The following is a 16327-nucleotide window of genomic DNA, read 5'->3' as shown; positions in this document are numbered from 1 at the left end:
AGCCTGGGGCCCGGCAGGGGCTGCCTCTGCTCCGATCACAGTACACCTTGCACCTGTACGGGGCTGAGCGCAGTGCCGGCACATGGGGTCGGCCTGTGCTTTTAGAGCCTGGCTTTCGAGGGCTGGGGTGGGAGCTGGAGGCGGGGTGGGGTAATGGTTTAGCGCACTGGCTCAAATCCGGCTCCGCCCTTGCCCCCCGCTGTGACGCTGGGCGGGTCATTAGCCTCTCTGCCTCGGTTTCCCATCCGTAAAGTGGGGACGGGAGTCAAATCGCCGTCATGAGAACTGGACGGCTGCTGTAACAGAAGCCCTTAGAACAGCGCCTGGCGTATACTGAGCACTTAATAGACATTGACTTAAAAATTCAAAGCAGCGGACACTTTGTAGATGGATAGGAGATGGCAGGCAGCACCCAAGGCGCTGGCGGAGAGGGCGCCTGTCTCAGCTCGGGCTGCGGTGGCGGTGCCGCCGATGGGGCCTTAAACAGTACACATTCATTTCCCACAGCTCTGGAGGCCGGAAGGCCAAGGCCAAGCTCCCGGCAGATTCGGTGTCTGGGGAGGGCTCTGTTCCTCGTTCTAGATGGCATCATCTTGCTCTGTTCTCCCAGGCAGAAGGGGTCTCTTGTCTAAGGGCAGTAGGGCCACCTGTGACCGCTCCACCTTCCTGTCCTCACCTCCCAAAGGCCCCATCTCCTAGTACCATCACCTCGGGGGTTAGGATTTCAACATGGGCACTCGGGGGACCCAAACTCAGTCTATAGCAGGGAGAGACATGAACGGGCCTCGCTCCTGCCCTCAGGAGGGCGACATTCTTAGGGGAAGAAGGTGACCCCTGCCCTCCGGAGGAGCGGGGAGGTTTGAGGGGAGGCTGGAGGCTGGCAGGAGGCTTGCTGGCTTCCTGGACTCCAGCACGGTACGGTCCTGCCCGTCCGTGTTTCTTGTGACAAATGAGCTCAAGTGAGAGTTATCATGGAGGCCCTGGGCTGCTTGGGCCTTGTGTGTGTAAGGTGGACGCGGCATGGGTCTTGGGCAGGTTTTGGGGTCTTGCGACTGACACACCCCCTCGTCACATGGACCTCCACCCCCAGCAGTGTCCAGTGTGTCCTTTGGGTGTGTACTGACCCAGGAGCTGAGCGGTGGTGGCCGAGGCTGGGTTTCGACCTTGGGTGACTCTCCAGAAGGTGTGGGCTGCTGAGCTGGTGGCTCCAAGGCCCCCTGCCAGGGCTCCCCCGAGAGGCTTGGTGCTTAGGGCTCTTCTTATAGGATTCTCAGGAGGAGGTGGGGTGGTGGCGGTAGGAGGCTTGTGAGTCACGGGAAGGCAGAGGTCCTCACCCACCTGCCCCTCAGACATACCCTGGGGTGCCAGGCCCCCCCTCCCCCAGCCCTCCTGGACCAGAACCTCCCCGAGGCGAGGCTCAGCAGTCTACTTTTTAACAAGCTCCAGAAATGATTCTGATCAACAGCCAGAGCGGAGAATGATCTGGAACCAGAACTTGAGAACCATAGGGATTTAGAGGGTGAGAGCAAGGGTACAAGCAGAGAGATTCGAGCTCACGCGTGGCGAGAAGCACACGGCAGTGTCACGGCCTGGGACCGCTTTGAAAGATTCTGGTACCCAGGCACCGTGAGGGCATTGCAGCGGCTGCCAAAACCCTGCCAGCCGCGTTTGGCTCCTGGGTTCATAGATGTTTTTCCCTTAGCTTTCTCTGTGTTGTGCAGATTTCCCGCGTTGCATGTAAATTGCTTTTCGTAGTCAGGAAAAGAGCAATCAATGGTATTATTAAAAGTTCATTTTCAAAAAGAGAATCAACTCATCCAACTCTGTCTCCCACCGCTGAGAGACCTGAGAAGTGACAGCCTGCTGGTCGATGGTGGCGGAGCCAGGGCTCCTGGGCCCCGGCCGTCTTTTCCAGCTCTGGGTCGGGGTGCCAAGTGGCGTGAAGGCCCGAAGGTGCCTCTGCCGCCGGGATCTGTCTCTGCTGCTGGGATCCGCCTCTGCCAGCAGGTGCACTTTTGGCCACAGGGGAGTGTGGCCAGAGCTCTGCCTGGGGTGGGCGGGGCGGGGGGACGAGGTGGGCCAGCCCTCCCCGTCCGCCCCTGGCCCGGCCCCGCCAGCTCTGCTGAGGGTGGCTCTTGCTGGACCTGGTTGGGGCAGAGAGGGGACCCTGGAGCTGGTGGCAGATCGCAGAATGGCCTTCACGGGGCCATCTGGTGTCTGAGCTAGAAGGGGCCTTTCGGTCCAGCCCTTCCTGTACTTTCCCCAGGAAACTGAGGCCGGAGGGGTCACGGCCTGGCTTGGGTGGGGCCTAGATGGCACTCGTGATAACTCCGTGCCTCGCCCCAGCCGCCTCCTCAGCTTGGGGCGTCCGCGGAGATCCCCTGCCCTCCCACACTGAGCAGTTATGCCGAGGACAACTTGGTGAAAATTCTCCATTCTCAGTTCAGAGAAGAATGATTTCCGCCTGCGGCTCCCTCTCCCGCAGTCTCCCCGGGGGCTTGCAGGCCGCGGGGGTGCGTGGGCTCCCTGCTGGTGCGGCAGACGCTGGGCAGTTTCAGTGGGTGGGGTCTCGGTCCTCTCCCTGCCCTGTGTCCCCTGAAGCTGGTGGCCGGGAAGAGCCTGGCTGCCTGGGGGCTTCATGGAAATCCGGGAGGTCGGAGGTTATGGAGCTGAGCTGGTGGTGCGGGGCTGTGGCGGTGGGGCGGGTCCCCCAGGAGCCGCGGGGAGCAGGATTTGGAGTTCACCGTAGACAGCTTTCATCTTTTCCTCCCCCATAGAATCGAGGGGTTGTTCCTTTGTGGGGTGTGGCCCTGGAGGGGATGGTTTACCTGTCCACCTGCAGCCGAGCAGGCAGGTAGCCGAAGGGCCACACGCTGCCAGCCTCTTGGCAAGAACAGCAGGCAGAGGAAGAAGTCCCGTTACAGGGTCACCGTGAAGGCCGGTCCCCCTTCGAGGATGCTGGGGCACAGGGCCCGCCCTGCCCGGAGGACGGGTCTGTTCTGTCCTTCAAGAGGTGCTTCCCCCGCCTGCCCCCAAGACTGCAGCTTAGGGTAGACGAACACGCGGAGGCGCAGAGAACAAACCAGAAGGAGGAAGTCGGCAGCTGGCGGCCGGGAAGGTAGAGCTGAGCGACAGGGCAGTGGGGGTCGCTGGGTCAGGGGCACCGGGCCAGAGACAGGCGAGGGGCTTTGGCAGGAGGGGCCGGCCGGCTAGGCAGGGTGTCAGCGAGCGTGGGGCTTCCCGTGGCTGCTGCAACTAAGTGTCACAAACTGAGGGGCTCAAAACACAGGTCTGGAGGCCGGAGTCCAAAATGGAGGCGTGGGCAGGGCTGGTTCCCTCCGGAGGCCCTGAGGGAGCACGTGTCCCTGGCCTCTCTCCCGGCACTGGGGGCTCCTGGTAACCCTTGGCGTTGCTTGGCTCGGACAGGTCACTCCGGTCTCCGTCTCTGTCTCCGAGTGCCTTCCCGCCGTGTGTCTCCACGTCACCGTCTCTGTCTCTTATACGGGGACACTCATTGGATTCAGGACCCGCTGTAAATCCGCGATGATGTAGCCTGAGATTCTTAATCGCATCTTGCAAAGACCCTACTTCCTTCCCGCTCAGGCCTTATTCCCAGCTTCTGGGGGTTGGGACATGGACGCGCCTTTGGGGGGGCCCCTCTTGAACTCACGGCAGTAGCCCGTCTTCGAGGCCTGGGGTGAGTGGGGTGGGCACTGGGTGTGGTAGGGAGACCAGGCTTGGACGTCCCAGTGGTGTGACTGCGAGTGATCGTTGGTGTCCCTGGGCTGCGTGTCACGACACTGTGGCGTGTCCCATGTCAGGGGCTCTGAGCTCTGCAGCTTGGGAGGAGGCCTGTGCCTGCAGAGGAGCGGGCGGCCGGTCCCCGAGCCAAGATCATTCTGCTGCGCCTGTCCCCTCCAGCACCCGCCACGAGGGTCCCGGTCCCGATGTGGGTGGCCCGGGGCGCTGTCCCCTGCGGCTTTCTCTGGGTGTGTGCATGAGCGGGGCCCAGAGACGAAGCCCTGTCACTGCTGTGGACAGATGGCAGCCACCTCCCGAGTCTGCCCGACCCCTGGGACTTGGAGGGGTGGCATCACTGGGCCCCTGTCCCCTCGGGGGCAGAGACCCTCCCCTGTCCTTCATGGCGGCTCCCCGTCCCCTCCGGTCTTAGCTCCCACCTGGCTCTGGGCAGCCCATTGGGCTGGAGACCCCAGACTCTCTGGCTCTCAGTGGGCCCAGTGGCCCACTCTGGCTGAGAGGCCAAGCTCGACTCGGTTTTGGTTTCCGGTGTCTTCTCGGGGTGCGGATGAGCGTATGGTGTTTGCCGAGAGTTTGCAGCCCCTGGTGACAGAGAACCCAGTAAGGCCTCCCTCAGCCCCACCGGAGAAGCCTGGAGGCCCGCCTGGCGGAGGCGTTACTGATCTCTGGGCCCCTTCTGGAGCCTTCTCAGTATCCAGCTGCGGCCTCTCCCACACAACAGACCCAGCTCCCCTTTTTGGTTTTCTGTGTCCCCCCATTCTTTGCCAGACCCCTCATGTCCTTGAGGACAAAGACCAGGTCCACTCTGCCCTCAGAGTCACCATAACCCACACCTGCAAGTCCGCCTTGGTGCGTGCAGGGGACTCGTGGCCACCTTGTCCAGCCCAGCTCGGCCAGTTTTGGGTCCCGCGTTGGGAGCCCCCATCCCTGCCCACCGCCACTCCATTCCTTGCAAGGCCTGGGGCACGGCTGGACTCTGGAGTGCTCGTCTGACCCTGTGACTGGGGCCTGAACTCTGCTCTCTGGGGTCACCATCCTCTGTAATTAGGCCACAGATCGTCCTGGCTTGGGCCGCGCCTGCCGGCTGCCGGCCCCCGGGCACAACGCAGAGAGCCCCATCTGTTCCTCTGGCGTCCCTTGGCGGGCGGCGTGATTGATGGAAGGCTCCCTCCACCCGGGCCAAGTGGCCCCCCTGGGTTGTGTGTGTGCGCGTGCATATCTTAAGTGTTTTTGCCATTTCCCCCCGTGGTCAGTGGGGTGAAGAGGGAGGGGCCACCACCCGCGTCTCTGGGCTGAGAACAGACAAGGGGAGAGGAGCCGCACCACGGAGCTGGACCACGGAGCTGGACCGTCACACTGACCACAGCGGGGCTGGCGCCGTCCCTTTGGGCCCCGGTCCTGGTCTGCACCGGGCTCGGGGCCCCCGGCCGCTGCAGGAGTGTTTGCGTGATCCATGGTGGGGGGTCTCGAGTCGCACTCACAGGGCCTGCGGTTGGCGTGCTCGGGGGAGCGGTGGTCTTTGGAGAGAGGAGGTGGAAGGCCGATGCAGGGGTGAGTGGAGAAGGTGGTGGGGACCCTCGTGGGGGGTGGGGCTCCACAGACTTTGAGGGCCTTGGAGCCGCGGAGCCTGTGATTCTGGGTTCTGAAGTCAGGCCCCCCCAGGGGCTGCCTCCTGTCCTCAGCTGCCTTTTATCGGGAGCCTTTGACCTGCGAGGCCTGAGAGGTCATCTGTCCCCTCCTGTCCCCCAGGTGGGCCTCCCCGTGGCCTTTGAGGGACAGGCCCGCAGGCCGCCTCCTCACTGCCCACCCTGGCGTCCCCACCCTGGCCCAGAAAGTCCTGCCTCGTCTCACCTGTGTCTGAGCTGGCGCTGAGCTGGCACCCTCAGCCCGTGCCCTTGTCCACCTCGTCTCGTCAGTGGAGAGAGCCAGCCAGCTTTGGGCGTGGGCAGAGGGCGGCCAGGCTGGTCCACCTGCGACAGGTCGTTCTAAATGTGCTCGTGGGTTCCCATCTTTTTAACTTTGTCAAGGGAGTATCTCAGGGCGACTTCAGAGTCCACCTGGAGTGACCCCGGCGTCGTCGGAACCAGGGCCCGGGGCGGGCGGTGGGAGCAAGCCGGGGGACACCCCATCTGGGTGAGCTTGCCCTCTGCGGTGGAGCTTTTGAGGACAGGCCCTAGCCCTGGGACGTGGCCTCCTCAGAGCGTGTGGCGAGGCCCTGGCTGTGCGCTGTGCAGAGAGCTTTCTGGAAGCTCTGAGGCGGCTCCCCCATCCCTGGGCCATCACCCCAAGACCCTTTTCTGGTGGGGGGAGGGGCAGGCACCAGGAATTAACCTGCCATCGGTAGCGTGACCAGGTAACTTATTGCCCCAATCGGGACATTTTTGGGAGTGAAAAGGTGCCCTGAATGATGACAGTGCCAGCCTGTGTGAGCTAGGTCCCAGGTGAGCTGGACACAGGGGCCCCTTGTCCCAGGCGGACATGGGGAAGCTCTGAGGCCCGAGGGGGACCACTGGGACATGGCGTTTGGGGGCAGACAGGGGACAGGCTCCTTCCTGCCAGGCGGATTCCAGGGCACCGCGGCCCCTCCTCTGAGCTGGTGAATCACAGCGGGAAGTGGCTTCAGCATCACAAGGCTGAAGAAGTTGAACGCGTGGCCTCTGCGGTCCCCAGACCCGCCCTCTCCTCTGAGGGGGGGATGGGGGGAGCTTGGAACAATAGAAAATTAATCTGTCACGCACAGTTCCAGAGGCCTGGAGTCCGAAACCAGGGTGCGGGCACCGCGGTCCTCCTGGGGGCTGAGGGGGAACCCGCTGCAGGCCGCTCCCGGCTTCCGCTGCCAGGTCAGGCCGTGCGACCCTTGGCGTCACTCCTGTGTGCCCTGCCCCCGCTGGCCTCCTGTGTGTCTTCCTTCTGCTCTCTTACGAAGACACTGTCGTAGGATTCGGGGCCCACCCTAATCCAGGACAGTCTCTTCTTGAAATCCTGACCTTAATCACACCTGCAAAGACCCTTTTTCCAAATACAGTTGCTTTCACGGGTTCTGGGAATTCAGACGTAGACGTAACATTTTGGCGGCCGCTGTTCGACCACTGTCCTGCAGACGGCACGGCGGGATCCGGAGACCGTGGTAAAGGGACTGGGTAGTACCCCTTGTGCCCCTCTGGGTGGACTAGCTGTGGCGACGCTGGGGGTGCTGGCTGGGGGCTGGGGCTGGTTCTGCCTGTGTCCTCATTTGCCAGGTTGCTTGAGAGCTTTTTCCAAGGAGAGCAACCAATGAATTTGAGAGTTCAGAGAAGGTCTGGGATTGTGAGGACCAGCTGTGACCGCAGCTGCTCTGGGCTCCCTGCCCGTAGCCCGAGGTCTTGTCCCGAGTTGAGGGACCAGGGACCCCTGGCACTTCCGGCCTTTGCTTCCTTTTGTGCCTGATAATGTGGCTGTCAGGGAAGGGCCGCTGTGCCCCGTAGCTGCGTGGAGGGTCCCCTATGGAGAGTGACAGTGACACAGCTCCTCCTGCAGCCTGGGGAGGGCTGGGGCTGGCCGGTTTGTTTCTCTTGGCCCATCTAGGAACTCAGCCGGCAGGCATGCCAGGCCTGCTGGTTCTCACGTCTCCATTCCAGAGCCTGCAGGCCGGGACTGGCCTCCCAGGTGGGGCCGTGATGAGCAGGAGAGGCCCTTGGAGAGTGTCTCCTGGGCCCAGGGCATCAGGGGCAGAAACACCCAAAGCAAAAGAGAGTCACTGACGTAAATGTGTGTGGGGTGGTTTCCCCTGGGCGTAGAGACCCCTTGGCGAGCCTCAGGGACACTGTTGGCTCCCCAACCGAGGCTAAGTGGAAATGGGTTCGCTGGTCCCTCCTGTTCCTGGAGGCACAGGCCAGACCCTTGCAAAGGCCATGCCGGATACTGAAGTGCTGGCCTGCGTCTGGTCCGAAGGCCAGGGAGCCGGGGCTGCGTGCACGCTGCCCACACGCCTGGGCCGCCTGCAGCCCCACATGTGCAGATAAGCCCAGGGCCGCCAGCGGCCCCTGGCCACCATGCTACTCTCAGACCCTGAACTGGAGCCTGGGGCAGAATGGGCTGGCGTGGGGCCTGGCACCGGACATGTCCTCAGGCTGCATCTGGCCCTGAGGCCCAACCAGGTCTGGCCTCGGGGAGCAGAGGGACAAGGCCGAGAGGAGGACTTTGAGCTGTGGGTACCAGCTCTCGCCGTCCTCCCCTCCTTCATGTGGACTTTGCCTTTTGTTGATAAACAAGCGCGTTTGTCCGTGGGAAGCCTGGGGCCAGCTGGCTGCTGCTGACCGCGCTGTTTCCCGACTTCCTTTTGGACTGTTTTGCTTCCTGAGGACGCCCCCCCGCACCACCCCCCCGCACACACACACTTTCCCCATCTGCATCCTCCTCCGTCTCCAGCCCGCCTCCCTCCCACCTGCTCCCTCTGCCTTGTCCTCCCTCCGCCGGGCCCCAGAGGCAGCTCCTGAGACGAGGATTCGAGAGCGAGAAGACCCTGGGGGTCCCTGAGCGGGAGTGACAGAGGCAAGGTGGCCTGTAAGGTGCATCGCCAAGCACGTTAGGCAAGGTGGCCTGTAAGGTGCATCGCCAAGCACGTTAGGGCCTGGACCACTGGAGCTTGGCCCCACCGGGGTACCAGAGGGCTCTGCACCGTGGTCCCCAGAGTCGTCCCACCCTGGGGGTGTGGGGAGCAGTGTTGCCCCTCCCTGTCTTCTCTCCGGGGCATCAGGTGGCCACCAGGAGAGGACCCCCGGCAGAGGGCCAGATACTGGCCGTGGGTGTGGACATGGGCACGGCAGCTGCAGCCTCGGCCACCTGTGGCGGTGACCACACACCCACCCACGGGCGCACACATGCAGGGGCTAACTACACCAGCAACTGTCATCTCCGCTACATGGGTGCCACCAAGTTCTTCTGTCTTCTCTGCTGCTCCCTCCCCCACAGCCAGACCCCGCTCTGCCCACGCTAAGGCCCTGCCTGAGTCCCCCCAGCCCCCACCACACAGGGACGCGGGAACGCGGGGGCTGCATCCAGCTGACCCCAGGGGTGCACAGGCTCTGGGCTGGCCTCAGTGGCCTGCAGTGGCCTGGGGAAGGGAGCCTGGCACTGCCCCTCTGGGTTTCCATGGTCCCTGACCCTGGCTCATGAGCGGCCTCTGCTTCTTCAGGGACAGACCTGCTTTGCTGCCGCCTGGGCGGGACTCAGTTTGAGCAGGGTGGGTCTTCCTGGAGCCTGAGCCAGAATTGGACCCGGACCCCGGGCTGGGCAGCGGCCACAGTGCTTCTCTCGTGGGGGCTGCACGTGGCCTTATGCTGACCCTGCCTCCAGCGTTTCCTTGCGTGACATTTGTCCATGCCGGAGCAGAGCTTCGTGGCTCACCCATATCCCCTCCACGGGTCCCCTGTGTGCACCAGGATGTGTCAGGGGTGCGGGGAGGTTTGCTGGCAGCCTGTGGTCAGAGCGGGGGCCTTCACAATGGCCCTCGGATGCAGGCACATTCCTCCTTAAACAGCCCCAGACCCGGGCTGCGCCTGCTTCGGCCCATGGGTGGGGCTGGCGGGAGGTTTGCATCTGGGGGGCGGGCTCTGGCTGCTGTAGCAGCGGGAACTGTAAGGGTTTGGTGGGCTGGAGTGGGCCGGGCTTTGAGGCAGGGCTGGGCTGGCTGCACAGGTTTGATGGTTTCATCCCCTGAAAATAATAAGTGACCCACGTTCCGTGTTGCAGGTTGGGAAAGGCCGGAGTATCTGGCAGAGATCACCCGCCATGACTCCATCCGGAGACAGCCGTGTTCTGTGCGTGTGCGTGCGCGCTGCACGTGTGCGTGTGCGAGACTAAATTGGGACCTTCGCGTGCACACATCTCGTGTTCTCCTGTTTTTACTTCATGTTCTTAGCATTTCTCATCTTCAGAACTGATTTCCATGACCGCATAGGACTTCGCATGTGGGTTTAGAAAATCTGCGTAAACCTGAATTGTTTCCAGCGTTTGCATTTCGAATGCTGATGCAAATGTCCTCAGACCATAAATCTTTGTTCTTCTGATTATCAACTTGGGATGAATGCCCAGCCGTGGCCCACAGTGCATAAACAGCCCTGGGGCTCTCGGTGGACGTTGGGGAAGGGTTTGGGAGTCAGGCAAGCTTTGCGCCCGCCCGTCTTTGGGGGGACTTGACTCCAGCGGAGAGGGCGCGGTGTAGGCAGAGGTGGGTGCCTCTGCCCTACAGGGCTGGCAAGATCTCTCTCTCCCAGGAAGGTCGGGCCCACGATCTGTCTGGCGCTCCATGGTGGTCCAGTTTGTCCCGTCCATTTCGGATCTCCCGCGTGCCCTCTGGCCGCATTAAAGTCCTGCAGACGGCAAGGGAGGCGGCCTGGTGCCACTCCCCACTGCACTGTCCAGTCAGTCATCAGATCCGTGTCACATAAGGGTCTCAAATCTGCAAAGTGACCAGCTCGTGAGCACTCTTGCTGGCTTCTGGGGCACATGTGGAGACCCCTTGGCTGCCTCTACGTCCGCAGGGAGGTGGGGGATGAGCGAGTAGGTCACACCTGTCCCATCCCCGCCCCCGCGGAGATGGGGAGGACGTTTCGAGGGAGCGTGGCTGTGCGTGTGTGTGTGCGTGTGCGTACGTGTACGTACGTGTGTGTGCATGCGCGCACGCCCCGGGGTACATTTTTAGGACTTGATGGCGGAGGAGTTGCTGGAGGACCCTGTCCTGCGAGCTGTGGGACGAGCCATCTCCTAATTTTTCCCAGCTGGGTTCTTCCCATGTCACGACGTCCTCTGTGAGCAGGCGGCTGTGCACAGGCGTCCCCGGCAAAGCGCGGCTTAAACTCATCACCAAGTATTTCTGCGCAAACCTAGCGCGGTGTGGGTCCCTGATGACGGGTCCCTGACGACGGGTCCCCGACGACGGGCCCCTGACGACGTCTCCCTCCGCCCGGGTGGCGTGTGCGTCCAGGCAACGGGGGAGGGGGCAGCTTTTCCTCCTCGGTCCTGGACGCAGCAGCTCTGGAGTCGCTCGGCCACGCTTCCGCTGGCCCGTCCGTTAGCCAGTGTGGGTGGGACCGGATGGAGTGGGGTGAGGCGCACAGTGGCCCCCAGTGGGAAGGGCCCCCCACGGCCTCGTCGCTCAGAGGGTCCATCCGTCTGCTGGTCCCTGCGTTGGTTTCCTGCGGCCACCCTAGCAAATCCCTACAAACCGTGTGGCTTAACCAGTAGAAGTTGATTTTGTTCTGGTGGCCAGAAGTCCCACACCAGGCTGTGGGCAGGGTCATGTGCCTCTGGAAGCTTCCCCGCCCCTTCGAGCTTCTGGCCCTCCAGGTCTCCCCTGGCTTGGGGCAGCCTGAGTCCCGTCTCCGCCTCTGTCTTCACAGGGCCTCTCTGGGTATAGGTGTCTCAAATCCCCGCCCCTTCTTATAAGGACACTTACAGGATTAAAACTCCCCCCTAAATCCAGGATGATCTCACCTCGATCCTCACCGTAATCACACCTGCGAAGACCCTATTTACAAACAAGGTGAATTCGCAGGAACCAGGGGTGAGGACGTGGATATATTTGGAGGCGGGGGACACTATGCAACCCATTACAGACTTAGAAGAAAGTGGAGCTTCTCAGGCTGAAATGGGGGTGAAGACCCAGTGCCTCCCTGCTCCAGAAGCCCCTTCTCTGGGGGATCCCCCGGGGCCCCAAACAACCCCCCTGAAGTCCTGACGTGGCCTGGGTGACATGGGGAGGGAGTGGTGTGAACTTCGGGGCCCAGGGTGGGCTTTGGGAGGAGCCAGAGTGAGCCTGGCTTTGGGGGGATTCAGGAGGAGGAGGCATGCTTGTTTTGGGGGGATGACGTAAACCAACAACCCCAACAACCCTGACGTTTGGTGAGCAGTCACTGTCCTGATAGTGTGAATAGCCCGTTCTCTCGAAGCACAGGACTAACGCAGGTGCTGGACAGTGCGTGCCTCTGAGAGGGTGGCACAGCCGGACGATGAGCAGCAGATAGTGCAGGGCCGGGGAGCGGCGTGTGAGGAGAGCGGAGGGTGGCCGGTGGGGACGGGTGTGTGCACGCGTTTGGATGGCCGGGGTGAGGGGCGAGCAGTGAAGATGCCCAACGGAAGGAGCCGCATTCCAGGGTGGGGTCCACCCCAATCAGCAGGGTGGGGTGTGTGCGTCGCCGCCTCTGACTTTGGTGCCTGAGTCAAGGAGGGCTTGGCTTTGGTGCAGGGTCTTACATCGTGAGTTGGGGTCTTCTCATTCTCCCGGGCAAACCTGGGAAAGCTCTCTCCTTCACCTACTTCCTGTTCTCCCACTCAGCCCCAAGGGACCAACATGGACACCTGGAAATGCCCTGGCTCAGGGAGGTGGGGCACGGACCCCTCCGCTAGGGCACTCACAGACACAGAGAGGAGCCACCATTTGGGGACAGTTTGGATGGTGCTCTCGAGGACCACGCAGAGCTGCACCAGGGTGGGGTCCCAGTGCTGGCTCAGGACCCCGCTGCCCTTGGCCATGTTATCAGCAGGCATTGACGGGGCCCACAGTCTGAATGCAGCCGATGATGTGATTTTGTTTGACTCACTGTGTTTTTAGAGGGGTGTTTTGCCTGGTTTGTGCCAGCATCTAAAAACCAGGAGACAACATGTAAAACGATCTAGATTTCCAGGTTCTCCTGAAGTCTGAAGCCCTGGCCACCTTGGACCCACAAGCCTGCGCACCCCCCGAGACGGGGTGCAGGATGACATGCCAGCTCTCCAGATCCGTACAGGGACGTGTCCAGTCCCTGCCGGGCCTCTGGGATGGTTGAGCTTTGCAACCCAGGATTTTGTGCCCTCCGTCCACTGAGAAGGAGGTGTGCCTGGGGCTTAGAGACGGCCCCACAGGAATGCACATCTGGGGAACTGGTAGTTCAGGGCCTCCTGTGCTTGCGCCCACTCCCGGCCTCAAGCCCTCATGCTCCCCCGACCACTGCCCCCCACAGCCCCTGACCAGGCCCTGGTCCTCTGAAGGAAGTGCAGATGAGAGCGGTGTTGGAATTTGGAGGATAGAGGCAGGAGGGAGGGCAGCGGTTGGGGGCTCGGGACCAGCCGCGTCCCTGGGGGAGGAAATGGTAGGGTCCCTTGAAATCCTGGGCTCTGGGGTCTGGTGAAACGAGGCAGGAATGGGGCAGGGTGACACTGGGCCTGCTGGAGGCCTAGCTGGGTAGGAGCTGGTGAGCGTTCCTGCCACGTGGGCCCCTTCCTGCTCCGGTCTTTATAACTGGTGGCAGCTGGTTCTCGTTTGGATTGTGGCCGCAGGGACTGTGGGAATGGCGGCTTCGCAGGCACCGTCCCCACAGCCTAGGAGGGGGCGGGTCCTGGTGGCGGTGGTGAGCGGCTGGGTGGGGACGCTGGGCCGTGGGGCGGGTTGGGACGGTCAGCGTCCTGTAGGGCCCCGGGTCTGGCTGGGGCAAGGGGTACAGGACGGATGCAGATGGAAGCCCAGGGTGAGGCATAAGAAAGCCGGGGGGCCTGGGCCATGCTGGGGCTCCCCGTTATTCCACTAGAGACTGGGCAGCCATGGGATTCAACCCTGGGCCTTAGAGTCGGACAGATGCATCCGCTGGCTCTGCTACTCACTCTCCTGCCAGTGGGCACGTCGCATGAGCACGTGGGCCTCAGTCTCCCCGTCTGCACCAGGGGATGGGTGGCAGCATCATTTACACTGTCGGGTTCTCGTGAGGCGGCGGTGATCGTGCCCGGTCCGTGCCTCTTACACGTCCCAGAGTCGCTGTTCGTGTCATTGGTCGGGCAGTGTCCCCTCTCATCGTGATTCCGATGGGTTATGGTCATGGCCGTTATTACTGGGGACGTGTCAGCGCGGCTGCCGTGGCGGTGGTGATGACGTGTTGGCCAATGGCGTCCGCGTTGGGTGGGGGTGTGGAGGGATGAAGGCAGGCCACGACTGGAGGAAGTCAGAGGTGCCCACGAGCCAGGACCTCCTGATGGAACGCGTGGGTGGCAGGCCCACACTGTGGCCAGGCCAGGACCCAGAGGCCGGCGTCCTCCAGGGTCCAGCCTTCCCTCTTCCTCACCCAGAACACGTGATCGCGGGCGCCTCTGAGTCCCCCGGTGGAGGGGGGCTGTCCCCTTTCCTTTCTGAGCGGTACAGGGGGTCCTTGTGGCAGTGTTCCCGCTGGTCACCTTCCGACGTTCACCGCGATGGGGGTTCGCGAGCCGTCTGCTCATCACATCCTCCCCTCTCTGTCTTTCAGCCTTGAAAAGATCGTTTGAGGTCGAGGAGGTCGAGACACCCAACCCCACTCCACCCCGGAGGGTCCAGACTCCCCTGCTGCGGGCCTCTCTGGCCAGCTCCACCCAGAAATTCCAGGACCTGGGCGTGAGGAACTCAGAGCCCGCCGCCCGCCATGTAGACTCCCTGAGCCAGCGGTCTCCCAAGGCCGCCCTGCGGAGGGTCGAGCTGCCGGGGCCCAAGGCCGAGCCCGTGTCCCGGCGCACGGAAATCTCGATCGACATCTCCTCCAAGCCGGCGGAGGGTGCCGGTGCCACCGCCGGGCCGTCGCGGTTTGGGCTTAAGCGGGCCGAGACGCTGGGCCACAAGACGCCAGAGCCCGGGCCCCGGAGGACGGAGGTGACCATCGTCAAGCCCCAGGAGCCAGCTCACCGGAGGATGGAGACCCCCGCCTCCAAGTCTCCCGAGGTGCCCACTGCCCCCACCGCCGACGCCGCCCCCAAGAGGGTCGAGATCCAGGTGCCCAAGCCAGCCGAGGCGCCCGCCTGCCCCATCCCAGCCCAGATCCTGGAGAATTCAGAACCCACCCCCACGTCTCAGCTGCAGAGCAGGCTGGAGCCCAAGCCCCAGCCTCCTCCCGCCGAGGCCCCACCCAGGAGCCAGGAGGGTGAGTGCAAGGCGAGGGTCATCCGTGCTGTGGGGATGGGGGGCGGGAGCTGGCTTTGCTGTGGGTCTTGGCTGAATTGGGGGGAGGGGGACATGCTTCCATGGGGACCTGGGAACACAGGGGTGGGTGAGTGTCCGAAGGCTCAGGGAAGGGACTGGCAGCTCCGTCTGTCCACGGGGGATGGACCAGGATGCAGCAGGCGGGACTTGAGCTGGACTGGGAAGAACCGCTGGGTTTTGAGGGGTCCCTTTTGCTGGTCAGCGCAGCCTCTGCTCTGTGTGCCCAGGACGGTGGGGAGCCGTGAGCCTGAACGACGAGGGGAAGGGTGGGTTTGAGGCTCAAGGAGGCTCTCATGTCCTGGGGGTCGCTGGGCAAAGGGGAGGCTAGCTGAAGAAGAATGGGGGGCTGCCCTGCAAGTGTCCGGCAGAGGCCAAGGCCATGGGCCGGGGGGGAGCAGGGGTTTCTGCCCTCCTGAGGTTTTGCACTAGAGGGTTACTCCCCAGGGAGAGGGTCGTGGCTGGAGGCAAAGGGAACACAGATGTCTAATCTCTGCACCCCGAGACTCTCAGGCCGGGGGCCCCCATGATAATTGCCTGCAGCTCTGTTTGGGGGTGCTCCTATGCTGAGGGGAGTCGGAGGAAAGCGAGGGGCTTGGGTACTGTCCTTGGAGGACCCGAGTCCCGACATGCTGACGCGGGGAGCTTATGGGGGGGCAGTACCAGTCCCTGCGGGACCAGGGCCCCCTTGGGAACTCTGGGCCCTGGAGCGCGGTGCCACGTGCAGGAGCCGGCTGAGCCGTAAGTCCCACAAACGCCGGGTCATTTCTGGTGTCAAGGCTCGTAACTCGCTAAATGTTGGACACGTGTTTTTTGGGCTGGACAGACAGAACATTCTGGGTTTTTGATTTGACTTTTCAATGTTATTATTTTTAATCGCGGGAAAATACGTGTGACTTAAAATCGACCGTTTGAACCATTTTTAAGTGTGCAGTGTAGTGACATTAGGTACACTCGCATAGTTTTGCAGCCATCCATCCGTCTCTAGAACGTTCTCTTCCAACCTGCAGCTCCGTCCCCATTAAACACTAACTCCCCTCCGCCCCCAGGCCCTGGCACCCGCCATCCGTTCTGTCTGCATGGACTTGACCACTCCGGGTCCCTTGGGAGCAGAGTCGCACAGTGTTTGTCCTCCGCTCACTGGCTCATCTCCGGTCCTCGAGGTTCATCTGCGTCCTCGTGGGTGTCAGAATCTCCTTCCTTTTTGAGGCTGATGCTCGTTGTCTGTGCAGACTGCTATGTGCGTATCCGGCTGTCTGCTGACGGCCACTGGTGCTGCTGTGACCGTGACCCCCACGGAGCTCTTCCAGCCCCCACTCTCAGTCCCTCTCAATTTTCCTGTTCTGAATGAGAATTTTCCAGTCGTCAGTGGACCTGGGTACCGGAGGGCACTAGGCTGGCAGTTGGGTGGGGGTGATGGGGGCATCTGTCCCAGTGCACACTTGACTGAGCAGGCCGGGCGGCCACAGGCCCCGGGGCTCCTTCCTAAGGCCTCGGCTCCTTCCCGCTTTCCGCAGTGGAAATCAGACTTCAGGACGGAAGCAGACACCTCCCTCTCCCTCACCTTTCTGCCTGGCATGGTCGTAATGGTCCCCGTGGACGCATTGAAAATGAAGA

The 16327-nt window shown here is 62.5% G+C and overlaps 1 protein-coding gene across 2 annotated transcripts in view; it reads left to right on the top strand.

Moving 5' to 3' along the window:
• Positions 1 to 16327, top strand: part of SEPT9 (septin 9) — a 139976-nt gene that overhangs the window by 61536 nt on the left and 62113 nt on the right. For both annotated transcript variants that reach the window (XM_025047177.1, XM_025047178.1), the window contains one exon: positions 14010 to 14654. In XM_025047177.1, the coding sequence (XP_024902945.1) occupies positions 14426 to 14654 (229 nt within the window). In that variant the 5' untranslated portion in view covers positions 14010 to 14425. The remainder of the gene's footprint in view (positions 1 to 14009; positions 14655 to 16327) is intronic.

This window comes from Pteropus alecto, unplaced genomic scaffold, assembly GCF_000325575.1.
Source record: "Pteropus alecto unplaced genomic scaffold, ASM32557v1 scaffold134, whole genome shotgun sequence".
NCBI classification, from domain to species: Eukaryota; Metazoa; Chordata; class Mammalia; order Chiroptera; family Pteropodidae; genus Pteropus; species Pteropus alecto.
The sequence above is the reverse complement of the archived record's forward strand: the minus strand, read 5'-3'. Positions and strand labels throughout refer to the sequence as shown.